This window comes from Volvox carteri (genome assembly GCF_000143455.1).
Source record: "Volvox carteri f. nagariensis unplaced genomic scaffold VOLCAscaffold_36, whole genome shotgun sequence".
Taxonomy (NCBI): domain Eukaryota; kingdom Viridiplantae; phylum Chlorophyta; class Chlorophyceae; order Chlamydomonadales; family Volvocaceae; genus Volvox; species Volvox carteri.
Window position 1 is genome coordinate 201,510 of NW_003307579.1, and position 25,857 is coordinate 227,366.

Sequence of the window (25,857 nt, forward strand, 5' to 3'; positions counted from 1 at the left end):
CTGGCCCACGGCCAGCGCACCAGGCAATCCTTACATAACATGCCATGCATCCGCCATTCGCTGGCGCTTGACTTCAGGCTCAACAGGCCTCACCACTGGCAGGCTGCGTTTGCTGCGGCGCAATGTCTTTTCCGGGTGGACAACCTTGAATGCTCGGAGCGCGGTCGGTTTCCACTTCGCCTTTTCGTCACCAAGGCCCAGCTGTCCGCTGTCGCCGCGACCCCACATGTACAGCACGCCGCGACCAGTGATAGCTGCGGAATGCTCGTCACCACACTGCACGGCCACAACTCCTGGCATTTGCACCACCGTGCGAGCGAACCGGCACCTCTCCTTGCGATCGCCTTGACCAAGTTGGCCCCAGGTGTTTGCACCTGCGTAAGAAATCGAGGAGAATGGTTACATTACATCGATCCATCAGCCCACAATTTGCAACCCGCCTCATGCAAGCTAACCAGCTGCTGACTACATACCTGTTGTACGAACCTCCATGCGCCCATTGTTTAGAACAAGCACCAGGGTGTGCGATGCGCCGCATGAAACTTGGACGGCGCGCCTGCATTTACCGTCTTCTGGGTCCTCTCCGTTCAGGTCCACGCGAGTTGGCGTCCACCGATCCACACAATCGCCAGTACCCAAGGCTCCATGATCGTTGCGGCCAAACGCCAGCAGTGCGCCACCGACCGTGAGCGCCATGGAATGGTAGGCACCGGCAGCGATAGCCGTCACCCTGCATCCAGGAAGTAGGTTGTGTAAAGACCAAGCCGGGGACGCGGCAAACAATACAACACACGACGTCAGCAGGATTTTATCTTTTACCCCTACGCTTCTCCTGTAGCCATTAGCTTCAGTACTTCAGTCATATGCTTCACAGTCGCCAATCGCTAACATTCCTACGACGTAACAGGGAAAACCTAACTGCATCGTGCGATGTACGTCAGATGCCCGACTGTGAATTAGGCTTGAGCAAGCTGAAACGATCACGTCGACACACCTTGCGTCCGGAGAAAGGGGAACTGGATCCAGCTCAGCAATCTTGCGGGGCTGCGGTACCACAGAAAGTGCCGGCTGAAGCGCCTTATGGCCGAGCTGGCCGTATCGCCCGTCTCCCCAGGTAAAGAGCGATCCATCCGCAGCCAGAGCCATAGAATGCGTGACGCCAGCGCTGGCAGACACCACTCGTACGCCCCTGGGATTTGAAACGAAATTGTCAATCATTGCTATTCAAAGCTTAGGGGAATCATCAGCAGTTACGCCTGAAACAGACAAATGCAGGATTTCATGTAGCATGCTGTAGCAGCATACACGGAAGCTTAACAATAAAAACAAGATGCATACGTACTCGAGGGTTGGGATACGTGTGAGGCGCGGACTGTCGACAACGCCACCTAGGCCTAGCTGGCCATGCCTCCCGCGTCCACAACTCCAGAGTGCCCCGGTCTCAGCGATGGCCAGCGTATGGTGAGCACCTGCTGCAATCGACACAATGCGCGTCTGGACCAGGCATTGCCGAGGCACAGGCAGCTCAAGCGGGGACCACTGGCCAAGTCCAAGCTCGCCGCTGCTGCCCAGGCCCCACATAAAGAGCTCTCCTCTCCGGCTGATCGAGGCCGTGTGACTGCTCCCGCATGCCACAACAGCAGGCATGGTCTCCTCTTCCATATCCGGATTGTCCTGTCCGGGAAAGGAGAGTAGGTTCCAGTGCTCCTTTCCAGCTTCAAGAGAGACCCAACTCTTTCCGAGCGAGCATTAAACTTACCGAGCAGACCCTGAATCCAAGCGAAGCGAGCCTTGGGAAAGAAGTGCTTTCGTGGGTGCCAATACCCAACTGCCCGTGAAAACCTGTGCACAAGTAACGAGGTTTTGAACACACCGTCGCGCATGCCTAATGCATGTCCTGACATAGCAAGTACGTACCTCGCCCGAAGGTAAACAGGGAGTGCTTGCAGTCGCGGCTTGCGCTTGTATTGGGGTCGTCTGCAATTTCCGCTGGTACCAGTAGTGCAGCGGTGTGGTAGGCACCGCAGGAAACTGCGGTCGCCTGCGGTGGCAGGAATACGAGGAGTTAACCACGCTCTAACTGCCAAGAAACCGTTGCCTTGCGCTGGCCACGGCTGCGATGCCCACCTGCGCCGCTGCAACACTTTGACTATTTACGAAGTGAAGCAGAGACAGCGTGTGCTCGCCTTCCCTGCAGAAGTTGAAGCTCGCAACGGTGAATTTCAGTGGGTCGCCAGAGGACAGCAATACAAACACTTACTTGCGATTAGGCTTCAAGCCCCGAGCACGTGGCACTGCTTTCAGCCGCTGCTTGGCGATACGGTCGATGAAGCTAGAGCGTCGAAAATATGTGCAGGTCGTTTCGAGCATGCCGAGCTGGTGAGTCGTGCACAGGTTCAGGATGTTCTCGACGAGCTGCAAGAGATAAAGACAGCAGAAAGTGAACATGTGCTCGTTATTAGGAAAAACTTACCGAAGGGCGAACAAGAACCGGCGGCTGAACCCAACGACCAAAGAGCTGAACCCCCTCAACTTACCTCATCCGGCAGCAGAGACCACAACCCGCACTGCAAGTTTGCATCTGCAAAACCTTCAGGTTCGCCCAAAGCAGCAGGCTCAAGCGTAATATTTTGTGGGGCCAGAAAGTAACAGGTAGGCCGCTCCTGAACTGATGACGGAGGTTGTTCATGCTGCCAATCCTGCGACGCTGCGACTGGCTTGTTACTTTCAACCCGTTTTGCAAAGCGCTGTGAACGGCGAAGGGGCGGTGCAGCGTTGCCCGTGTTGGTATCCATATCGACTGTGGGTCATGGGTCACAAAGGATAGGCGTCGGGCGCAGAAGGCAGTTGCGAAGAACGTCAACACCGTTGAAGCTCAAAATTATCTCCAGCAGCTGTTTGGCAAAAGTTGCCAGCCAGGGAGAGTCTTGGGACCGAAACTTGTCCGAGGCAACAGCAAAGCTGCGGTCGGAAAAGTAGCACTAACAAGCACAAGGACAAGCCTTACCCGTTTCAAGCTTTGCTGTTAACCCGAGGAACTGCTTGCCTTCCGGGTCGCTGGAGGTGTGGAGATGGCCGAGAAGAGACTGTTGGAGCTGAGTTCAACCCTCAAAGCTTATCGATGCAAGGTTACCTTTAATTAAAGTTGGAATAAGTTGGGTTTACCTCTACAGCAGTAGGGGCACCATCGTTCTTAAAACTGACACGGGGGTGTACGGCTGCAAACGGTGGTGCAGCAAGTGACAGCAAGCTAGCGCCCGTGCAAAGCCTTACTTGTGCTTGCTATTTAAAGGGATACATTGAAGATAAATGAAGGTGTTGTCACTGTCTCTAGCCGTCCGAGCATGGATTCGTTTCCTACGGGGAAATGGCGCTCTACAAATAAGGGGGTTGTAAAGCTTACTCCGTAGATCAACGCCTTTAGGACCAAAAACCAAACAAAAGTATTACTATAATCAACGATGAGGGGAAAGCTGCAACGTTATGGAGGATGGGCATGTAGGGTTAAGGCTTGTTTGTTCATTACTCTCCTAACGGGAACACGTTACTGGTTTGATGAAGTCCACGCGACGCAACGAGACATCTTGGTCATGTACAGCTTCGCACCAACCGACCCTGAGTTCGTGCGCAACCTTGGGTACTTTGTGAGGGAAGCCATTGAAGGTGACACACGCAGTGACTACATTATCATCGTGCAGGAGTCCACTGAAATGCATGTAGGTTATGGCATCACGGCGGGGGAATTCCCAACCTACGGTCTTCCAATCATGCATGCGGGTTGCATTATACCAACAGCATTGCTTCCATTACCCCCGATAGTTTGCGTGAATTTCACAACGTGGGAGTCCACAACGCGACCCTGCACTCCCGGTGCCTCCTCAATGGTGGACCTGTTGTATTGGGTATCGCCACTGCGCAAGGGCTTTTGTTACACCTAATGCTCAAGGCCACCCCCCTCTGGCGATACAATCCATGAAAACATAATTTGGATTGTCCTGTTCAAAACAATCTGTAGCTTTCCACGGTTGGCCTTGGCAGTGCCGATGCACCCTCGTAGATTGTGCAGGGGGAACTGCAGGGGTTCATCTGTTCTTAGGCACGTGGTGCTCATCCTGTCTGCTAATCGACGTGCGCACGAAAGTGCAAATACATATGCAATTGCCGCCTGTTTATGTGCCTCAACAGTCAGACAAGACACCGAACTTGCGTCCTTTGCTATTGTGTCGTCGGTTTACATATGGATGTGTGCTAGGCACACTGCGACCTCGTACCGCACGCTGATCCTGCTTAGCCGTTCACGTAATGTCCCGGCATCATGCTTCCAGGGCGGTGATAGGAGAAGGCCTCTTCGAATGGCCTCCATCCTGGCGTCAGCTAGCCATGACTAACTGAGATTCCGGTGCTTTATCTGAAGAGCCCTTTCCTGGCACCTTGGCTCTGGGCACGACCACCCACGGCATTGATATGCGGATTTACTCTTGTTGATTGCTTCTTTTTATTTGCGCAGAATGCCAAGCTACCCGATCTGCCCCGTCATGCGCGATATGTCCGGCATACCAACCGTTGTTATGACTGGGGCTCCTATGGCTGGCTTCTGTTCACTGGCCGTGTGGACGCCAGGCGCTACAAGTTTTTCTTCTTCATCAATTGCAGTGTCCGGGGTCCGTTCATGCCCGTCTACGCTCGGGTACGCCCCAGTGCTTGTGCCGTGAATTGGCTGGGGTATGCGGTGTGGTAGCTGTCAACGTTAAGGCAGGATAAGAACAACCAGCAGCTCAATGGTGCTCCTGACATTCCGCAGGGACATATACACTGGACGCAGCCGTTTACTTCCCGCCTGGTTGGGGACGTAAAAATGGTGGGTCCGACCATCAGCTGCGAGGGCAGCGCCCTTAACGGTGACTTCCGCGGCAAGTGGCGCTATAACCCCCATGTGCAGTCTTATGCTGTCGCGACCGATCGGGTGAGTGGGGCAGGGTACCCTTGTGGATTTATGCGGAGGCGCCCTTTTGTCGATGGCACTATAGCAACGGAAGCGGTGGCAGTACGCGGTGGGAAGAGAGGCGACCCTCAAATGGCCAAGTGCTGCTTGGTCCTCTACTTGTTCGCACCCTAGCCCAGCGCTCGTTTTCTTCTTAGGGTCAAAGTAATGTGTGCCCTCCTCTTGACTAGGTCGGCTTGCAAGTGCTCCTGGACGATGGTCGCGTCTTTCACTGTCACAACAATCGGTGGAACACCATTTACTATAGCGAGTTGGGTTCTTCCACTGCCATACTGAAGGCTGGTTTCAACATCGACTGCCTTATGACCAAATACCAGAAGATTGATTGGCGGAAAAAATCGAGCTGGGGCTGTAATGCAAGGTTCGTAACTGCTGAATAAGGCATTCCAGGTCCGTGTATGCGCGTTCGGACACGGAAGTTGTGGGGAGCTGGCAATGCCGTGAGATGTGTTGTGGGCATTACGACGAAAGGTGTGTGGAGTGCGTAGATGTAATGTCGCGCCTCTAACATGCCATATTGCTTATTACTAGGGCGTCGAAGTTTTACGTTTTCACCGTACACAGGTCAAGTCCTCAGTCCGAACTGACCTACGACGGTATAACGTTGGACCCGCTGGAAGTGATGTTCGTAAAGGTCAAGGAGTTCCTGCTGCAGCGCAACGTCACCTACGCGTTGAGGGCAGCCCAATACGACTCATGGCTGGTGAGGGTTTCTTGTTTCTTATATGGTGCCTTATGGTATGGCCATACCCTGCGTTGTATGCGTGTGTACCATATGAGATGTGTATATTGTTTGGGAAGCCGCGCACTGCTTTAGTAGCGCTGCGTCGGTTAATGTATGTTGTTGCGTATGGTGCCGCCATGCAATGGGTAGTCTGTGGATTGCAAGAGGGTAGTGCCAAGTGCGCATGGCCAGCCGTCTTTTGACGATTTCGGGGGTGCAAAAAAGGGTCTTTGCGAACGTACTTATAGGATATTGTTCGAACCCGATGTTTAGCATCGCTCACTTCTGTCGTGTCCAGGAGGCCGGGCCGTCGAAGAATCGTTCCGTGGTGCTGTCAAACAAGTACGCGGACGACGAATTTGCATACAAGGCCCCCCGCATCCTCGTTGCTAAGGCGCGCGGGCCTAGCTGTTTCGATATGGATTTCTACCGGCAGCGAAATCCGGACCTGACGGGCATCAGTTCGGACACTGCGGCGTGGAGACATTATACGTTCTATGGACAGTTTGAGCGGCGTCCACACAGGTAGGCCATTAAATCATTGTTGTATTCAGAAGCCGGCAAATCCTGCGGGTACTGCGGGTCCGTACCACAGTACCCGCAGCCGAAATTCGGCTTAAGCCCCGGCTGCGGTTCCCTAATGACCAAACTTTTACCAAAAAGATGTGACTTGCAGCCTCTATTGGGTCCCGTAGGGCCACGCACTGAACTGGAACTCTATGTGGTCTGTTAGGTTTACTGACCGAAATTATGCCCTCCCGCAGCCGTAGAAACCGATTTGCCGACCTCTGGTTGTATTCGCTGATAACGGGTCAGGCAGTTAGGCTCACGGGTCACCATGATCAGTGCCGGTACCTCGTACTTAACCGTTCATTAACCATCCAGCGCGGGAGTTTGACGACATCTGCGGCGCATTGCCCACCCTGGCCAACTGCCTTCCCCGTGACGGCCCCTATGGCTCGCGTTCTAATCCTAGAAATTTTCACGCTTGGGCTTCCGTAATCTCCTTCCAACGGCAAATCTTTCCCATCTCCGGGCTTTCTGAATCCTGCACACTCCCAAGCCCTTTTGCACAACCGAGTCCCGCAATTGCAGCTGAATAGCTGCAAGATTGCAAAACGCACACTTGTCCTGCGTGTTTTTTCCATCAACAGGTTTACATGCCCTATGAACTATTCCAAGTACTTCAAGAACTGAGGGTGATGCTTACTGCAGTTTATCCTGGCGTCTTTTGAGTTGGCCAGTTGGCAACTGCATGTACGGCAGCGGACTTGGCTATTCTGATGGTATCTATGGACCAAATCATGACAACGTAGTTTTGTAACAATATAATGATAAAACGCGTGAAATATGGCGATGCACGATGATTTGTGTTTAGTGTGCGCGGACCCATTAGAATTTACAGCTTTTGGTTCCTGCGGACACAAGGAAGTCTGTTCAAGATGCGTTGCCCGCATGCGCTTTGTGCTGAAGGATCGCGGCTGCGTCTTTTGTCGTCAGGAGAACGCGCAGGTGTACTTTACCCGGTTTATGGGAGATTACACAGCACGTCTGGCGCCGGAGGAGTTTGAGAACTTGCAGGTGGGCGACTCTTAGCGTGATTTTACTTATTGATTTCTGATGGCCTGACCTGGCCAGCCTGAATGACCTGGCCTTTGTGTCGCCCGCCGCAAGGCCCGCGCGGACCGGCGTGAGCTCTTCGCGCTGCCTGAAATCAACGGTTACTTCGACGACGAGAAGCACTTCCAGGAGATACGGTACGTGTTTTCGTTCCTGACTTGGCAAAGTAGTTGAAGGCTTGCAAAGGCGGTCTTTTCGACCTGCAGGGCGTTGTGCGGGTTCACTCACCCTATTTTGGAATCTGGGGTTGCCAAGAACCCCCTAAAGTTCAACAACTTCAACTCGCTTAAGCGGCACATTGAGGGCACATATAGCCAATATTTCTGCGACGTGTGTCTCAAGGGCCGAAAGGTGCGTGCGCGGATACCGTGGGCTGCGGGGAGACATGCCCACAAGATGTCTGGGGTGTGAAGGGGAAGGTGTTGTAAAAGAGGAATGACCCTGTCTTAGCTCTGCCGGGAAGGAGTTTGGCCGGGCAGTTCGACTTCGGCAAAAGCTGTTTGCATGCATTTTTGGGGTTTATGACTAATGGCGATGACGGGTTGCAGGCATTCCTGCTAATCCTTGTTTTCCTCCTTGCATCTACCAGGTCTTCCTAAGCGAGCAGATTCTGTACAGCAAAGATGCATTGCGCAGACATCAAGAGACGGGAGACGAGTCGGGACCCATGGCGGAGAGCGGGTTCAAGGGACATCCATTATGCAAGTTCTGCCGCACACGTTTCTATGACTCCAACGAGTTGTATCGGCATATGGAAGGCAGCCATGAACACTGCTTCTTGTGCAGGCGGGCTGCCCCCGACAAATACGTCTACTACCGACACTACAAGGTTGGTCTCGGTTGCGATGGGCAATAAGCCTTTTTCGTTTGCAAAAGAACGCGGGGTACGTGTCAGACAGCCTTTATTTGCCGTTTGAACGTGGAAAACGGGTGTTACATGTATGCTTGCCTGCATCCCGTGGCGGAGTGCCACGTGTTGGGCTACAAGAGACCGCTGCATATCCTTGTGTCACTCTGACGCCCCTTTCACCCCGCTTTGCTTATGACTGCACCTGCGGACGGATGACACCATGTACGGCTAGGAGCTCGAGGGTGAGCGGCGTGGAGATGTTTTTCAGAAGCCAGTGGGTTCGTGCCTGAACCGTTGTGAATCCTGCCTTCACTTGGTGGTGTGTGTTTCGTGAGCAGATAGCATGGGCATGGTCGTGCGATGCATGATATGGTTCAGAGCGTGGGCTTGCTTTCGCAATTATGCAGCTTGCCAACGAAGTTACAGTTCGATGTTGTGCGGCGTTCCTTGTGTGGCGACGCTTCTTTGCAGATCACTTCACCAAGGAGCACCACCCGTGTCCACATCCAGTCTGCCTGGAGCGCAAGTTTGTGGTGTTCAGCACCGAATACGAGCTGAAGGCGCACTTCGCGTCCGAGCATGGTGATGAGGTGAAGATGTCGGCAGCTCAGCGGCGTCAGGCACTTGCAATTCCTTTGCAGCTGCAGTACCGGTCACGGGATGACGAGGAAACGGAGCCGGGGGCCAGCGCGCGGCTCGAGCGGGCTGGTAAGGGCTTCCTCGGGTTTTGCGCTGCAGAAGTGGATTAGACCTGCTTTGTCGATTGGCTTGCCTGGATGTACGTTTGTATGGCATAGCTGAACAGGCACGTATCTGTCCATTGCGCTTTGCCAATAGGGCATCAGCATCATTACTTGGAACATGGTGACATGGTTTTCCTCCTCTCTTTCACTGCGCTCTGGATACCTGCTTGGAAAGCCATTGTTATCGGCGGTGGACACAACATTGGAAGCCGGGCGGCCCGCAATGGCCGCGGTCCGTCTAGCGGGATACACCACAGCCGCTCAGAACCCCAATTTTTCCAGACAGCGAGCACCTCAGGGCAGGAAGGTGCTTCGGAGGTGAGGTGGGGTAGAAGCCGCTCTTTTTGAACTGGGGTGGGCGACATTGAAGCTGGGGAGGAGATGTACGTTGGGGCGGCTTCCTGCCCACGACTTGTGAGGGTGAAAGAAGAAGGGTTACATTATTACCGGACATTGCACACACTGCGTGTCCTCGATGTCTCTGCAGGTTAGCAGCGTCACATTCACCGCTGAGGATTTCCCGGCACCGCCCAGTTCTCAGCAAGCAGCTGCAGGGGCATTGGGTCGATGGGCGGCCTTCACTGGCGCGCAACCCAGCGCCGGAAGCCTGTCCGAGCACGACTTTCCGGCGCTGCCAACGCTGTCTAAGAATCAACGGCGTCGCATTAAGGAGCAGCAGCGTACACTGGCGGAGCGCCTAAGCGCAGCAGCACAGCCCCCCCGCGTACTGAACCGTGCTGGGCCAGGGCCAAGCGGCACCAACGGAGCAAGTGCAGCTGGGACGAATATGCCAGCCAGCAGCTCGGCCCAGGTAATTCCGGGTACTGCTGATTTCCCGGCTCTCAGGCCGTTGCAGCAGGCCCCATTGGCAACGCCACCTCAGCAAGCGTCTTTACGGGCGCAAATGCAAACCATAAGCGCCTCACCAGCCACGCGTGCGGCGGACGTCGTTGCTCCCGCCCCTGCTAACCGCCGCCCGCCAGGGTTCGGGCAGGAAGAGTTTCCAGTCCTTGGCGGTGGTATGAGTGTGCAACGGGTGTCACCACCTCCGTCGTCGGAACCGCCCGCTGCATCATTGGGTGTCCTCCCAGGACCTGCGCTGTCCCAGGCTGCAGTGCTCAACAATTTCTTCATGCGTCCTGGCTCTGCCGCAGCAACTACGTCAGCGGCAGCTGCAACCACGCCTGCTCTCGGGAATAAGTCGGATGCAGCAGCGCAGCTTAAAGCCGAGGACTTTCCATCCTTGCCGGGTGGCAATAACAAAGCCGGGGCCAAGGCACGTGCAACGAAGGGCCAGGTCAAGGCGTCCTCCGAAGCAAAGACCCAGACAAGCGCCAATACACCGGAGCCTGCTGTTACCAGCGCCTCCGCTGCCCCACCTAGCAGTGGTGCCGGAGGTGTTTCGGACAGCCTTAAAGCAGCGAACAAGGCGCTTGTTGAGCGGATTAAGCGCCAGCTCAGCGGTGCAGCGTTTGACACATTTCGACAGCAGAGCATGTTCTTCATGCGGGGCGAGCTGACGGCGGAAGAATACCATGATTATATGGTAAGTCTTCCTACAATAGCCAAGCTGTCTTTATTACGTGCCTGCGCAAAAACAAGTAGAGTACTGGAACTTCGGTGTGCACCGGGATGTGCGGGATCAACCCACTGCGAGTCATAAAACCTGTCGTAGATGCAAGAACCTATTTGGGCGGGTTCAACCCAATCCCGCTCTGTGTGCTATTTTCCAGGTGAGCCTGGGCTTGCTGTCCCTAGTAGCGGAATTGGTATCTCTCTGTCCAGATACTACGAAGCGAAGGTTGCTGCTGGAAGTGCACCGCGCCTTCATCTGCTCTCCCGCGGCGCAAGACCCGGGGCTGGTCGGTGCCGGCTGGATGCCCCCCGAGGCGGCGGTGGCAAAGGCCGATCGTGTCGCTCAGCAGTCGGCATGGAGCTGCCAGCGCTGTAACCTCTGTAATGCACCTGACCATGGCCGATGCGAGGCCTGTGGGAGCTCGCGGCCCAGAGAGGAGGAGGAGCTTGCTGCAGCCACAGCGGCCGTGGCACTGGAGCCAGTACAGGCGGCTTCAATCGTTCGGGGCGCCATGCAGCCGGCGGCAGCGATGCCGTTGAGCGCGCGTGTGCCCATGACTGAATCTCCAAAACCGCCGCGGAATCCGCCAGCCGTGGAAGATTTTCCACCGCTATTGACGGAATCTAGTCGGCGAGGCTCAGCAGCGGCAAGCGCGGCAGCAGGAAATCGCACAGAAGCCACTGGCGGCGATGATGGGGCGGCTTCATCGTTAGGTGCAAATTCGGCCAAGGGGAAGAAGGGAAAGGGCACAATGATGAAGATAGGCTTGCCGGCATCCGGGGCCGGCGGAAGCTCCGGAAGCCGGACGCACCCGCAAAACGCCTGGACGCAGCCAGCTCTCAAGGCGAAGGTTGCAAACTCTTGGTCGGGACAGGGAGCTGGGAAAGTGGCTAAGATGCATGGAGCAATCAACGATGCTTGGGATTAAGGGAGTTTAGGCTGTGCTCTGGGTTTTACGAAGCTGCGCCGATAGGGCGCCCCATCGTAAGAAGCTCGCGCGAGAACTTTAAGCGTGGACCGCTGAGGGGGAGAGCGTATAGCTAGATTCACTGCTAGAATAACTGGTGTCTGGGACCCCGCTTGCCGTGTGCCAAAGGTTTAGGGTGCCTTTCTGGTGTGTTGTTGCACAAAACGACTAATGGTAGTGGAGGCATGCAGGTTGCGTTGTGTTATGGCTTAAGTTGCACAACTTATAAGCTGTGCGTGATGTGCTGTTGGACGCGAGGCGAGAAGACTGTGTGTGGACGACCGGCTTTCGGAATGGGAACATGATGGAGCCGTATAACTTGCCTTGGTACAGTGCCAATGAACTCTAGCATAAGGATGGCCCTGTAACGTGGCTGAATTGGGCGCTTTTGGTCCCTACCTTGCTGATCCGGAATGAGGAGTGGCTTTCATTGACTACCGCTCACGGACGGCATAGTGAAGTCACAGAACATCATCTCCATACCAAAGATTCCATCTTATCTGCCGTACAGCGGTCAATGTTCTGGCCGAATGTCAACACAATCTAGGTACCTATTGAGGCTTCACTTAATTGGAATGCTTCAGGGCAGCACACCCGGGCATTAATCCGATTAAAGATGCATACACACGGAAAGAGAAATGGTACCAGGTTGGAGTTTGGCTAGCTCCATTTGCAGTCCAACCCTGGGCTACCTACAAGCTTCGACTTCCGGTCGGGTTGGTGTACGGATATCGTGCAGCCAAAACTAAACTTTCGCATCTATCGATTAAAGTTATATCCATCCAAACCCCACACTGATGCGGACGTGTTACGCGAGAATGCCTTTCATTAAGCTGTCATGGCGTGCTGAACAAATTCCACAAGCAGAGCCCTCCCCTGCCATGGAGCTTGGACAACATAGGCATTGAACTGTACTTTACCAATGCTCCATGGGAAACGGAACTAGTATACATGAAAACAGTGGAGGAACAGAGTGGTGGGTTAAGTACTGCCGGAGCGCATGGCGGAGCCAGAGAAGCAAGCAGCTTGACGAGCTTCTTGGTGAGCGGAATATTTCTGTGCTGGACATATGGTGTCTGAATCGCGGAAACGGCCGGTGCATGTCAACAGTCGTTGTTGCCGCTGCTGGGTGGGACAACCATCAGCTAGAAATTTTTTGTTCAAGATGAAGTTTTCGCGCATTCTGCCCCCAATTATGCCGTAAGCAATTGGGCTTGGCGGATAGATTGGTATGTAGTCGGAAGGCCAGTGCCCTCCTATTGTCCTTGCCAGAGTCATATCCTAGAATTTCATAATGCCAGTAAGGTTGAAGGGCATTGGGTGTGTGTTAGCCTTGCGAGCACTTACGATTGGGTAGACGCATTTGTACGTGTGTTTGGCAACACACTATATGATCTGACTTGTGTAACTCTTACAACACAGGCCGGTTCGTCGTAATGATAAGTTGCTTAATGTACTTCCGTCGATGGACGGTAAAGACTGAGAGCCGAACGGCTCGCAGCAGCGACGTACTAACGATGTTACTGTCGCCACTCTGACTTTTCATTACCAAGATGCTCATAACACCCACCTGCATGTCATGCCGCCACCCGTTTGACAAACCCAGGGCTGCAGCGCCCACCCCTACGGAGGGGCCAATCAATAACAAACCTTGACGAGCTTGTGAAGAAGCTTACACAGGTGGGCCAACCGCGAACTCCAAAAGATGGACGTGTGCACTGCACGTGCGGCATTTGTGCCTAGGACTGCCCACCACCCCCGCACCTGCAACAGGAGCCCATTCCCCTCCTGACGGACTCAGAGGACAACAATGACCTTAAAGCAGCTATTGCGAAACTCAGCAGTGGCAGCATTTTGCACACTGAAAAGCGTGCCATCGAGCGCCTGCTGGCCCAGCGCTACGAGGATGCGCTTGCTATTGCCGCAGCCGCCACCTCGGAACAAGGCGGTGCAGAAGCGCTGGGGGGAGCCTCCGAGGTGCTTCGACAGGTGGGGCCGCACATACACGTCACGCTCCTTGGGGTTGAGGCGACGGTGGTACGGCACTGAACATGGACCCTCGCGCCGGCTTGCAGTTGCGTATCTCTCTTAGTTACATGAACAACGTCGCCTTTATAACAACAGAACGCGGCCACTGAAAGCTTACGCATATTCCGCCGTTGGAATACGAAAGTTTGGAACAGATTATATGTGTGTTTGTTCCTGACGTACAAGTCTGTGCACTCGTCTGGCGCTGGCACCATTTCAACCCAGCGCGCGCGGGCGTCTCCTGCCGTGCATGCGCGATGGAGCGCATCTACTCGGTTGCTGCGTGGTGCATCTAGTTTTCTTGAGTAGTTGCCTTATCGCTTAGGGGTCGTACAGACGGAGGGGTACCTGCAGGCAGGAAAGTTGTGCTTGCTTCCGTGGGTGGTGGGGGGCGAGCCTGGTTACCGAGCAACTCTGCTTCCGAACGCTGTAGATTAGGCGAAGCTGCAGCGGAAACCTGTCAGTACTGACGCTATGAACTCGCGAAATTACTCTTTCCGTCGCACTCCTGCGGCTTACTCTAGCCTTGTACGGTCCAGCCGTACGCACCAACGACATTCAACCGAGTACGCTCTCGGCAAATACACAGAAAACCTTGGTTTTCTTTCGTTTCACTCATATACCCTACAGTTATCCGGTCATTCGATGACGGCGAACTTGTGTAAGTGGGCGGCCTGCGTGGGCACCGGGATCTGCTTTAACCTCCGCTTGCGTTTTCCGCAATATCCTTTGTCGGGGTATGGCCGTCAGGTGCTGGTCGTCTTCCGCCAGAACAACCTGCCCACAGAGCTGGACCGCAGCGGCTTGGGGGAGCCGGCGGAGTGGCGGGTGCGCACCCATGAGCAGCGGCGTAGGGTGTTCCTAGTTGTGCGGTCCATGGTGCGATTGAAGCGGGAGGTCAAGCGGCTGAGCGCGCCCATCACAGACCTTGGCTGGCTGGTGCCGGTGGCGGCTCAGGAGCGGTGGGGAGAGCTCAAGGCGTTGGCAGCTAGGTACCGGCAGCTGGAGGGGGAGCTACTGGACACCGAGGTACGGAGGGCCGGGGACAGGACAGGGGTAGGAGAGCGGTGGGGCCAGCTGCAAGAAACTGGGTTGGCGTATCAGCCTTGATGATTGGCCCATTTCCCTTCTTTGCCATTCTTTGGGACACGTCAGAAGGTTGGGATCTCGGTGATATGGCACGACGACGGTGTCTGTTTGCGGAATTCACAGCGAGATGGAGTTGGGGGAGCTGCGGATGGTGCGCGTGGCGCCCATCTGCACCAGGCGTAGATACAGCACTCGGCAGTCGTTGGGCGCTGGTGCCTAGGGCCCTAGGCTCCCTGACTGCTCCCGTTCCATGCCTCGCAGGTTGCTGTCTCTCAGCTGGCGCAGCTGCGAGACGGAAACGGAAAGGCGCCGGCATCTTCGCGGAACACTGCAGGGGGCCGAGCTTCCCCGCAACGGGCCCTGCGCAGCGGGCCAGGCCGCAGCGGCGGGCAGGGAACAGGGGGCCGCGCGGTCAGCGAGTCGGGGGCCATGAACCTGCGATCCAAGCCGCGTACCGCACTCACGGCGGACCCACCCCCTCCACCGATAGCGGGCGTGCGTGGCGGCCGCCGCCACGGCTCCGTCCCAGAGTCCACCAGCGGCGGCGCTGGCGCCGGCAGTCAAGCCAGCACGCCCCTTCTGCTACCGTTGACTTCACCTGGGAGCAACAGCGGGATGGCCGCGTTGCGCACACCACTGAACGGCAAGAAGGGCGGCGCTGGGGGGTCCGACGGTGTGGTCATCAGCAGCGGAGGCGGCGCCGTGGGCCCTTCGGCAGCCACGTCGGCGCTGGTGCCCACGATTTCGGCGCAGCGGTCCGGCTCCAACTCAGCTCTAAGCGGCCTGTACAGTACACGTCTGTCGATCAGCGGCGGCAGCACCACTGCGGGTGGTGTGGGCGCGGCCGGCGGTATCCTGTCGGGGACGGTATCACTGCCGCCGCCCAATGGTGTCGGGTCCGCCGCGCATGCCAGGGTGTCCGCACCTGGGACGGGGCTGGGGCCTGCTCCACCTTCGTCAGCGGCGGCGGTGGTGCCGACCGTTTCACCCAGGTTCTCGCAGCGGGATCCAACACTGTCGCGGTCCGTGGCGACCCTGGGCTGCACGCAGATGGGTGAGTGCACGAGCTGGGTGCGGTGTGATCTTGGTGAAGCAGGTGGCAGCAGGGAAAACGCCTTTCAATGGCCGTCACCAGTGATGTGACATCTATTATAGCATGGAGTGGGGGAAAAGGGAGGAAGCTAGCCGTAACGGAATTCCAAACCGTCACACGAACTCTCGCTCTGTACGTCCGCCGTCATACCCACACCACGCCCACACCTCGCAGCTCGGCAACCATTCCTCACCGGCGACGGCGGCCCCGTTCCCAGCGCCCTGCCTCGCGTGGCGCAAATCTTGGACCTGACCACGTACAACCCCAATGCACCACACAACATTTCGGTCCCCTTGGAACCCGAGCGCCGCCCCTCCTCTGTCAACACCTCAACCAGCGCCCCAGTCAGCATGTTGTTATGCAATGAGCAGCAGACGCCCCTGGCTAGCCCCACGACACCAACCGTGCCACGCAAGCCCGATACTGTGCCAAACGGCACCGGCAGTGCAGTCCAACGCAGTAACGGTGCCGGCGCCGGTGCCGGAGGCGGACGGCCCGTGGAGCCCTCGCCACCGTCCGCGCCCCCACCCATCGCCGGCGCGCGCCGGCCGCTGGGCCCTCTCTCGCACAGCTCCCCTGCACCCCTGACGATGGGGGCTGCGGCCGGTGCAGCGTTGGCCGTAGTGCGGTCTATGGGTGTAACAGGCCATGGCGATGCAGCTGGTGCGGCCCCGGCAGCAGCGCCGGTTGGGGGTGCGGTCGCAGCTCCTCCAAGCGCTGCTGGACCGCCGGTGCTGATCCAGGACGGTGAGTCCTTGGAGCAGGCGCTGGGGAGGTTCAAGCTGTTGGCGGAAGACACCCGCAATGCGCTGGTGGACACGGCGAGGCAGTTCCGGAATGTGGTGGACCTGTGCAACAGCGCCTGGCCAGATCAACGCTGGTGGCTGGCGGCCCACACGCAGGATGACGCGGCGCTGGACACCTGGCCGAGTGAGACCGGGGCGTGATACAGTAACAGGGACAGGCGCTTCTAAGCGCCTAAAAGCGCAGTGCACATTTATTAGGTGTTACGTCTTGGCTTCTGTATACGATGTTGCGTGATCCTGCCACCTAGCGCGGGGTGCGGATACGGATTTCTACGTATAGAGTGCATGACCAGTCTTGGCCTTAGCACCGGCCGGCGTGCAGCGGCTGCAGTCCTTGAGAAAGTTAATGTTGAACCGATCCTGAACTGGTCCTGAACTACACAGCTGACAACTCACAGCATTTGGATGGGAGTTGAGTTGATGTGGCGATGTGGCGATATGCCACACCCGGTAATCGCTGGCCACTGTAGCAATAGGAGTTGAAAGAGCAGCCGTTCACGTGGCTCTCCGTGTGCGGATGCCATGCATGAAGCACAGCGGTCCTTCACTGCTTTCCACAGCAAATCTAAACCCAGTCACCGCCGCCGCTCCGCTCGCAGCCTCCGATGAGTACGTGGTGCACCGTGCGGACATGGTGCGCTGCCTCAAGGCGGGTGCGGTGGCTTTCCAGTTCATGTGCTACTCCGACGAGCCGCTGGTGGGACCCACCGGCAACCGCTTCGACCTGTGGACCAGCGACCCCTGGGAGGTGGCCGCGGACCTCCTGGGATCGGACAGGGTGCGCGTCGGCTGGGGCAAGCGGAATGAGGGGTTCGCGAGTGCGGGAGGGTGCAGGCGCCCTTGGCAGCGGTGACGTGCATAGGGGTGCAGGTGCCACCTGCCGGCGGCCGCGGGGTGCAGTGGCTTGGAACTGCGCAGCGCCATGGCGGCTAAGGCAAAAGGCGCAGGTAGTGGTATCAAGGAAACGACATTCGCGCCGAGGGACATCCGAGCCTTTTTTGGACTAGTGGCCAGGAGCCGTAGTCCTATGCACTCGCGGGTGCTTGGGCCAGGCACAGGGCTCAGGGCCGCAGCAGTTTGTTTCATCCGTATGTCCGTCTCGCGCTTTCCGTTCCTTGCATCTGTAACGCGATATGACAACGTAACCCTGGGCTTTTGCTGCATCTACTACTACCCGATAAGGGTCGTTTTGCTGCCTGGTCTGGCTCCCGCACGCGACTCGCTCGGAACTCCCCTTCCCCTGTTTTGGCCCCGTGCGCTTGCTGCAGCTGGGTGAGGCACAGGGTTCGCCGCAGCGGCCGTCCGGCGAGCGCATGGTGGGGCTGCCGCTGGGTGTGCGGGTGCTGCAGCAGCTGGCCAACAGTGTGGCGGAGGCGGCGAGTCCTCAGGCGCTGGACTTGCTGCCCATCATCCTGCACATCAGCGAGCGCCAGCGGGAGGTCATCGCGGCGGACCTCCTCCAGTACGACATCTACAGGTGAGGCGGCCCGAGCAGCTGCGTAGCTGCTTGACCTCCTGTGTGGTAATGGTGATGGCGCCACGGAGTGACGTGTGGTCGCGGGCATCGCTGGGACTCTGGGTCAAAGCGACTGGGCTGTCGGGTATAACTTAGAAAATGGAAATGAGTGGCAGGTGGGAGAGGAGCTCAGGAACGAACTAGGGCGAACGAGGGGAGCTGGCGAGGTAAGATAAGGGCCGCACGCGGAGGTGGGGTTGCCGTCACGATGGCATTGCGCCCATAGGCCAGGGTATGCTTTTTCCCGCGAGGCGGGGTGTTCCTTGGCAGCTGAAGCCGCTGGACGCTGCCTTATTGTTCATGCCGCCAGTCGCGTCTCCTGTGCGACGACGGAACTGTCCGACCCGGGATCCTCAACGCGTCTTGTTGGTCACTGGTTGCGCACAGGCGCCTCCGTAAGAACCTGTACATCGTGGTGCAGCGGACCCATCCCGTCATGCGCTACAGCGCCGCGGACCACGCCTACCTGCCGGCGTCCGACCAGCCCGAACACACACCTGGGACCGGATACTCCATGCTGCAGGTGGGTTTCATTCGTTGTCCCGCTTCCGGCGACACAGGGGCAGTGCAGGGCTGCAGGTCCTGATAGCCGACTGGCTGATAGCCAGCAGCCTGACGGAGGTCGGCGCCTGATGTCGTGTAGCTCGGCGTTGGGCGGTCCCTGTGCCGCATGAGTCATATATGTATGAGGCACGCAGTCGCGCGGCACTGCGGAAGTACGTCTCCGTCAACACGGTTGCTTGCCAGTGTGGCTCCAGGGCCTTGTGCAGTCGCAGCTGCCACTCAATGGTTTGGTTTGGTTTGGTTTGCCCGGTTAGTCCGGTTTTGGCGAGATGATGATACGGTGAGGGAACAGGAGGGTCGCGATGGGGAATGGGGCCTTAGTCCTCGCAGCCGGATGGCCCTTTGAACGGCGTTTTGTGTCCTTTGCTGCGGCCCCTTGCAGCTGCTGTGGCCGGGACATGCCTTGTACGTGAACGAGTCCGGCGAACTCGAGCGCCTGCCACACAGCATCATGCAGGAGCTCCGAGACCGCTCCACCGAGTAGGTGCCACATCAACAGCGAAAAAGGGTTTGCGAGCTCCTGTGAAGCTCCTGGTTATTCCCAATGCCCCTTGCAACCAGGTGTTGTGGCTGAGTCGTTGGCTGGGTGCTGGCAGGTTATTATCGCAATGCAGGGTCTTGCGGTGCTTGCCGGGCCTGTGGGGCTTGGCCTTGTACCCCTTGTACCTTTCCGTATCGTTGGTTTGGGCCGTGTCGGGTCTACTATTCACCCGGCAACTTGACATACATGAACTAGATGCCCGCAACGGGGTGCCCGCCGCAGGTGGTTTGTGAGCCGAAGCGGCCAGGACTTGTCGTTGCTGTTGGAAGACGGGCCGTTGGACATGCGGAGCCTGGCGCACATTTCCTACATGGTAAAAGGGGAGAGGCGGGGAACGATGCCCATTTGCGGTCACCAGGACTGCAACTGCATCTCTCTGAGTGTCCCGGTCGGGAGCGTGTGAGGGTGGGAGCCTCCTGTACGCCCGGCTGTCCCCCGCCGGTATCCGACAGTCTTTGAGCTCGGTTCCTTGCACACCTGATCCTGGCTTGGACCTTGGCGGGTCCGTGCCGCTGTCAACCGCTGTGATGTCAGGCTTTGCCAGTCGTGGTCGAGTAGCTCACGTTCCGGGCAATCCTTTCCGCATGCATGACAGCCCCTCTCACCGGGCGGGCAACCAGGGCTACGGGCGGGTGGGTCGGAGGGGTCTGCGTGCAAGGGGTAGCGGGCAAATCAAACACGTGTGGCCGACCGACATCTTTCCGGTCCAATCAACCAGAGTCTTCTCCTTTTCCTGAGAGCCCAGACGCCCTGAGGACAAAACTCTTTATCGCTCATCTCTGCACCCGTGCATTTGCGGCCCGCAGTGGAACACGGCCCACATGCGGTACAGCGTTGTGGTGGAGGCGGCATCGACGTATGTGAAGCACCGTGACATGATCCTCCAGCACGGCAGCGTGCTGCTGTGCCGCAAGCCCAAGGTTTCCGGCATGGTGGTGGGCCGTCTGGACGGCGCAGTGCGGGTGGACCGCTACGGCGGGGCGACCAAGCCCCAGCTGCCCGTGGTGGAGCTGCTCGCGTGCGAACTCAACAGCGCCCACATGCAAGAGGAGCTGACCCAGGTGGCCACAGCTCGAGCCACCGCCACGTCGGTAGGCATCGGCAGGCAAGTGCGCGGTGGGTTGTGGAGGGATGGCCTGGAGGTGCGCGAGTGTGCGCTTGGGCAACCACTCTGCCAGGCAAGGAGCTTACCAGCATCCTCCCGTCTTCATCCTGCCAACCCACTGGGGCTGGAGGCCTGGAGATGCGTGGTCAGCTGCTCCCAACTCAGGCCTCAAAAACTCTGTTGCAGGGGTCGGCTGGATACCATGCTCCTGCCTACACACCCTTTCCAGCTTCCCATGCCTACAAGTGCACTTACCTGAATCCGCAACTAGTATCTACATTTTTACGGCTAAGAGCATTCTAAAGGCGCCCTCTGCTTGTGGCACCCCAACGCAATGTACTGGCTTTCAATCATGGAGACGCTGTACGTCCCGACCCCGTACCTGCGCCACCGGGTGACGTTGCAGGTACGTGTTCCGGTTCGAGGTACTGTCGTCTATGCTCACCGGACCCACAGTCCTGCGGCCCAAGCTGCTGCCCATGGTGGATGCCAAGGCGCTGCGTGCCATCGCTCCAATGCTGCGGCGTCGCTCCTCCCAGGCTGTGTACGACGATAATGCTCCCGGCTGGTCGGCGCTGACGGGCGGCCAGGCGAACGCCATGTTCCCCTTCCCCACCCCCGGCGGACTTAATGAGCAGCAGCTGTCGTTCGCTGCGTCTCAGGGCTTGGATACACTGCTGCTGCGGCTGCACCTCTCAATGACGGACCTCACCATGCATCACGCCAGCAAGGTGGCCGCGCTCAAGGCACACCGCCTGCCTGTTTTCGTGCGGGGTTCGCAGGCGAGTGGGGGCAGTTGCGAAGTGGTACTCGGCCCACGGGCACGGAAGAAGTGCCAGCCCGGATGGAGGGAGTTGAGGAGGTCTTTCATCTTCAAAGCGACCACAGCGAAAAGCGGTTCCATGCATACGGCGCAATCAGGATTTACGCATGCTCACGATCGTTACGGCGGCCGGTCCGCCTGAGGCATTGTTGATTTTATTCGGGCACAGCGAATGGGTCCCATGTAGGAAGTTGATTTGTAAACCTCAGCCACCATGGCACCCTGCACACCACCTATTGCGTGCCTACTGGCCCTACTTCCGCAAAACCGTTGGCCCGTAACTGATTCTTGGTGAATAAGCAGGATGGTCAGAAGCTGGTGGAGGTGCTGGTCGCCTCCGACAGGGACCTCAGCGGTGCGGCGGAGCGCCTAGCGGCCAAACTGCCGTCGTTTACGCGCCAACAAAAGCCCGGGCAGAACATCCTGGTGTTTGTGCAGGTAGGTGGGTGGGTGGGTGGGTGCCAGACACGGCCATGCTCATTTGGCAAAAGACCTCAGAGCTAGACGGCATAGCGCTACCCTCTATACCTTCAAAGCCGAGACGCACCGAGTGGCCTTACGTGTGACTTCTACGCCGCATGCCGCATGGCACGGTTGGGATGTCACGCCAAGGGCAATGGCACTTCCCTTTAATAGGGCTTTACTGCTCTGCTGAACGCCCTTGCCGCCCTGTGTCTCCCGGCCTGTGCAGGACAACAGCGTCAGCCTCACAGCGACCAATGTGGCAGCAGGGCTGGTACGGCGCGAGCGGGGTGATCGCGTTCACCTGGTGACTGTGGTGCCAACGGAAGCGCAGCGCAGCGAAGGGACCGGGCTCATGGAGCGACTGCTGAAGGCCTTCCGCACGCACGCCGATGTTACCACCCACGTGTTGGTGAGTCGTCTGGCTGACTAGGAGGCATACACGTGCAGGGACGCAAGGTCAGGGGTGGGAAGACAAGCATGCGGCTCCTTGATAGCGCTTCCCTCATGTCGCACCCGGCTGCATGGACTGCTGATAGGGCCGAGGATCAACCCGGGCCGTGGTGCCCTCAGATGCGCAACCTTAGGGTCAGAGCTTTCCGAAGCCTTCCGGCCGTACACGGCCTTGCTCCAGGAACAAGCTGGAAATCGGGCGGCAAGCCCGTGTTGTCGTTTAAATTCAGCTGTCAAGCAGGTGGCATATTCGTGCCTGTGATTGTCCCTGCCTTTGTGTCCAAGGGCGGTTCGTACATGTGCACTCAATGTTCCTGGCGGTTCCCCTCCGCCGTGCAGAGCCAGGACGGGCGGGGGCTGCTCGAGTGTCTTGGCGACGTAGTGACTCAGCAGCGCTGCGGCCTCATCGTGGCTGGCAGTACCTCCATCACCGCCGTCGCGGTAGCCGCTCCGCGCAACGTGCCGCTGGTCCTGCCTGGAGTGGCCCCGGGCAAGCAGCCCGCTACTGCGCAGGGTGCCGGTGGAACCGCCGGCCGTGGCGGCGGCGGTGTTGGGGCACAGGGAATGCAGGATGATGGCTCTTCAGAGGTGTTGCTATCCTCCGTGGCCCTGTCCATCCTGCGAACGTTTTCGCTGCCAGTGATCCTAGTAACCGCCAACACCAGGACCTACCTGAAGGTGCGGCCCGCGGTTGCCAGGATGGTTTAGCCGCGCTGCGATTGGTCCACGCATCAGTCACTTCTAGGCCTACATCCGATTGGTGCACCGCTGTGAAGTGCTATCGTTGTATGTACAGCATCTCCTTTCCTTGAAGGGTGTGTAGCGTCTTCGTTTTTTGCTGCACCAGCATATCCCAGTTTTCGTGTGCGGAAATATCCCGTATGTAACCTCGGGCCGCGCATTGAGTAACAACCTCTCTCGTCCCTGTTGTCCTTTGTACCGCTGCCCGGTTGCCAACCCCCGGCCTCCAGCGGCATGGCTTGGACCCTGTGGCGGGCGGAGGTCGCCCTGCTCGGCACCCGGTTGGGGGTGTGGGTGGTGCCACTTCGGGCCGCCTTGCTGCCATGGTGGTCGTGGAGCGTCACAGCAGGCCGATGATGCATCATCTCGCACGCTGCCTGCTTGAGCCGTCATTGCGGCAGGACACGCTGACCCTAGTGCAGGTGCTCGAGGGGCAGAAAGGCGGCAATGTAGTTTGGCCCCAGCTAGTATTCTTCGTTACAGGGCCCTAGATGGAGGCAACGTTTTACTTACAGGAGGTGTCCCGCCGTTGTGGATAAATTGACGTGCTTCTGCCTGCCACCTGCGCTCGAGGATTATACAAGTGCGATTGTGTTATCAGACAATACTGGCGAAACTGCACTTGCCGTGTGTCGGCATTATGTCGGCTCGTCCTCATACAATGTTTCTTTGTCAGCATTCTCGTCCTCTTAGCAACCCCCCTCGTTTCGTCCGCTGCCGCGTTTGAGGCGGCCGCGTCCTTCACATGTGCTTCCTCCTGCCGGTGCCCACGTTAATCATTTGCGTGGTCCCCGCCAACCCACCACAGGTGCTTCCACCGGGCATGGCTCCAGGCAATCCAGGCTACGATCCCAGCTCTATTCATTGCGTTGCACTGAAGACGCTCGTGGCGAACTTTGAAAGCATTTCTGCAGGTGGGCGGGTCCCAGGGCCGCTACCCGTAGGCCGGCATCCCCTCCTCCGTGTGGGCGCAGGGCTTGATCCTTGCCGGATGGGAGCGACGATGCAATAGTGATACCGTACCTGAGACACGGCGCTCCTCGGCATCGGGCTTGCACGTGTCTTGCCACGTCCTTTGCTATAGCCTTTCAACGATGACCGCGCAACTCTGTTTGGAGAATGCACAATGTTTGGGAGTGCTCCCTCGTCCGTTGTGAGGACGGTGCTTGAGCCCTGGGTCAACGAATGACCCGCAACGCATTGTTGGTTGGATCTCCGTGTTAATTTCGTTGTTGTTGCTCTTTCGCAGCCAACGACTTCCACACGCCGAACAAGGTCTTCACCCAGGGCGAGTGGTACAGCGCTCTTTGCATCGCGGCTAGGGATTATGGGGCTCAGCTGCTGTCCGTGCAGCTGGCGCCAGGTTCCACCAAGTCCTTGCCGCCCTTGCTGCTGCAGCTGATCCGGTCCGCACCTTGTCCGGTGCTGGTCTACCCGGAGAAGGCTATCGTCCCTGGGGCGTCCGAGCTGACAGAGGGAGAAGTGAGTGACTAACTAATTAGCGATTAGCCAGCAGCTGGCGCAAACTGGTGGCTTTATGCGCAGCATGCAGGTGTTATATGCTGGGGACTGGCGGGGTTGCGTGCGACTGTATAAACTGTATAACGCACAATGGGTTTTCCCTTTTGTGCAATAGTTGCAGGCGTTGCGCTGGCGGATGTGGGTTTAGATTACGAGCAGGCGTTATGGCATGTGTATCTGATGCTTCGCTAATGGCATTATCCTTATGTATCATGCAACGTGCGCCTGGCGCATGACGCTGCCTCAAATGGCAGGGATGTTTTGGTTAAGTTGAAATGCTCACGCGGCACAATGTGCCGCACCACGCATCGCCTTAACCTGAGACCTGCGGTGACGTGCCTCAGCACTACATAGTTTGCACTGCATGTACGCTATGGGCCGCTGACTTGGGTTTGCCGGGGTTTGCTGAGCCTGTGTGATCAACGTTTTTGCGCAGACGCTTCCTACTCGGTAACATTTTCAGCCAAACTGCGGTAGAACTTTGCGAGAGCTGTGACACGCGCCAGACCGCGCTATGCTGTGTGTGCTATTTTGTGTTACATGATTGGGGGTGCGAATAACAGCGAATGGCTAGTACCTGCAAGTCTGCCCGAAACGAGCCTGGGGTTCAAGGGCTTCCTGTGTGCCGCCTGCAAAATGGTACTTCATAGGGGACTCCTTAACACAGGAGACGAAAGGTGGAAGAAAAGGGAAGAAAACATAGTCACATGTGGCAAAACGTAGGCCAGAAGTAGGTAGGTTAGTTAACGTCCCAAGGGAATAGTCGACGCCACGTGTGAGGGCGAGTGGGATGTGCACGTGATGTAGTGGTTGTCAATTTAAGTATAACCCGGTGGCTTGACTGAATGGAGGAGTCAGCTCCGGAGGATGGACGTCCGTTTGCACATGAGGTATCCATCCAGTCCATGGCCTCCGGCGCCACACACTCAGCCGAGTCCATGGGCAGCATACACAATTGTCTCCTCTGAACGGTGCTGGTATATAATCACCGTTAGCCATTACACCTTCAACATAGCCATGCCCGCTCGCCCTGCCGCTTTTCGAGTGTAATGGTTTCAAGGTTGCAGTTGCAAAGCGGCACTACGGAAGCCGCTCCCCAACGCGCTTCTGTACAGCGGGATCAGTCTAAGGAAAGGCCTTAAACAGGATGCTCTCGGCGTTTCAAACAACAGCGCATAGCCTCTCCCGGCTATCAACACGAGCGCAATTACCCATACGAATCAGGCATGATACGATCAGGCACGTGCCGCAGAGAACCTTCGAGCAACAACAGAATGCCTCCCGTATGCGACGACTCCTGCCAACCACTTAAGGGGCCAAGGGGTTTTGGTTCGAAGTATCAAGCAGCCAGGGGCCCCAAACAGCACATGTCGGCCGAGAACAAACCAAGCACTGTCACCTGCAGGTTCCAAAGACCTCATTTCTTCGTCTGAAAGTTCGTTCAGTTCCTTGGCGCTAGGTTCATGCATAATAAAGTTACTTGGGAAGCACCAGAAGTTGCTTGGGAGGCACGAACAATAACATTCGACTATGCACTTTGCTTATCACATCTCTGACGGGCTTTCTCACGACGTGCACGCACAAACAAGCGAGAACGCGTCTGTTCTTGCCAAGAGGAAAATATGTAACCCGT

The 25,857-nt window shown here is 57.4% G+C and overlaps 4 protein-coding genes across 4 annotated transcripts; 3 read left to right on the forward strand and 1 right to left on the reverse strand.

The window, feature by feature from the left end:
- Positions 1-465: 465 nt before the first annotated feature.
- VOLCADRAFT_82232 (uncharacterized protein) lies at positions 466-3,159 on the reverse strand (the record flags this gene model as incomplete). Its single annotated transcript, XM_002953457.1, has 8 exons — positions 3,008-3,159; positions 2,538-2,800; positions 2,261-2,415; positions 2,128-2,191; positions 1,918-2,041; positions 1,760-1,842; positions 1,328-1,674; positions 466-730 (listed from the first exon to the last, which is right to left on the reverse strand). Exons 2-8 carry the CDS (start codon positions 2,793-2,795, stop codon positions 466-468), a joined length of 1,296 nt encoding a protein of 431 aa, XP_002953503.1. The 5' UTR covers positions 2,796-2,800; positions 3,008-3,159.
- Positions 3,160-3,332: 173 nt separating this feature from the next.
- VOLCADRAFT_105929 (uncharacterized protein) lies at positions 3,333-7,062 on the forward strand. The gene is made up of 7 exons (XM_002953358.1): positions 3,333-3,716; positions 4,508-4,687; positions 4,802-4,963; positions 5,173-5,363; positions 5,567-5,705; positions 6,025-6,251; positions 6,881-7,062. The coding sequence occupies exons 1-7, from the start codon at positions 3,462-3,464 to the stop codon at positions 6,921-6,923; spliced, it is 1,197 nt and encodes a 398-aa protein (XP_002953404.1). The 5' UTR covers positions 3,333-3,461; the 3' UTR covers positions 6,924-7,062.
- On the forward strand, positions 7,061-11,861 carry VOLCADRAFT_105930 (uncharacterized protein). The gene is made up of 10 exons (XM_002953359.1): positions 7,061-7,307; positions 7,401-7,483; positions 7,553-7,697; positions 7,936-8,175; positions 8,429-8,438; positions 8,668-8,904; positions 9,034-9,257; positions 9,427-9,709; positions 9,923-10,485; positions 10,673-11,861. The coding sequence occupies exons 1-10, from the start codon at positions 7,077-7,079 to the stop codon at positions 11,441-11,443; spliced, it is 2,787 nt and encodes a 928-aa protein (XP_002953405.1). The 5' UTR covers positions 7,061-7,076; the 3' UTR covers positions 11,444-11,861.
- Positions 11,862-12,433: 572 nt separating this feature from the next.
- Positions 12,434-24,643, forward strand: VOLCADRAFT_94176 (uncharacterized protein; the record flags this gene model as incomplete). Its single annotated transcript, XM_002953360.1, has 22 exons — positions 12,434-12,458; positions 13,089-13,162; positions 13,256-13,471; positions 14,261-14,539; positions 14,861-15,653; positions 15,867-16,622; positions 17,098-17,276; positions 17,767-17,975; positions 18,402-18,537; positions 18,961-19,058; positions 19,342-19,507; positions 19,572-19,751; positions 19,926-20,261; positions 20,583-20,630; positions 20,764-20,955; positions 21,351-21,485; positions 21,739-21,921; positions 22,302-22,640; positions 22,934-23,125; positions 23,512-23,617; positions 23,953-24,185; positions 24,569-24,643. The coding sequence occupies 22 exons, from the start codon at positions 12,434-12,436 to the stop codon at positions 24,641-24,643; spliced, it is 4,950 nt and encodes a 1,649-aa protein (XP_002953406.1).
- Between the last annotated feature and the right edge of the window lie 1,214 nt (positions 24,644-25,857).

Coding starts and splice junctions, on each gene's coding strand:
- VOLCADRAFT_105929 (XM_002953358.1), top strand. CDS start 3,462: ATGAGGGGAAAGCTGCAACGTTATGGAGGATGGGCATGTAGGGTTAAG. Junction 5,706..6,024: donor CCCAATACGACTCATGGCTG/GTGAGGGTTTCT, acceptor TGTCGTGTCCAG/GAGGCCGGGCCGTCGAAGAA. Junction 6,252..6,880: donor TTTGAGCGGCGTCCACACAG/GTAGGCCATTAA, acceptor TTCCATCAACAG/GTTTACATGCCCTATGAACT.
- VOLCADRAFT_105930 (XM_002953359.1), top strand. CDS start 7,077: ATGGCGATGCACGATGATTTGTGTTTAGTGTGCGCGGACCCATTAGAA. Junction 7,308..7,400: donor AGGAGTTTGAGAACTTGCAG/GTGGGCGACTCT, acceptor GCCCGCCGCAAG/GCCCGCGCGGACCGGCGTGA. Junction 7,698..7,935: donor TGTGTCTCAAGGGCCGAAAG/GTGCGTGCGCGG, acceptor TGCATCTACCAG/GTCTTCCTAAGCGAGCAGAT.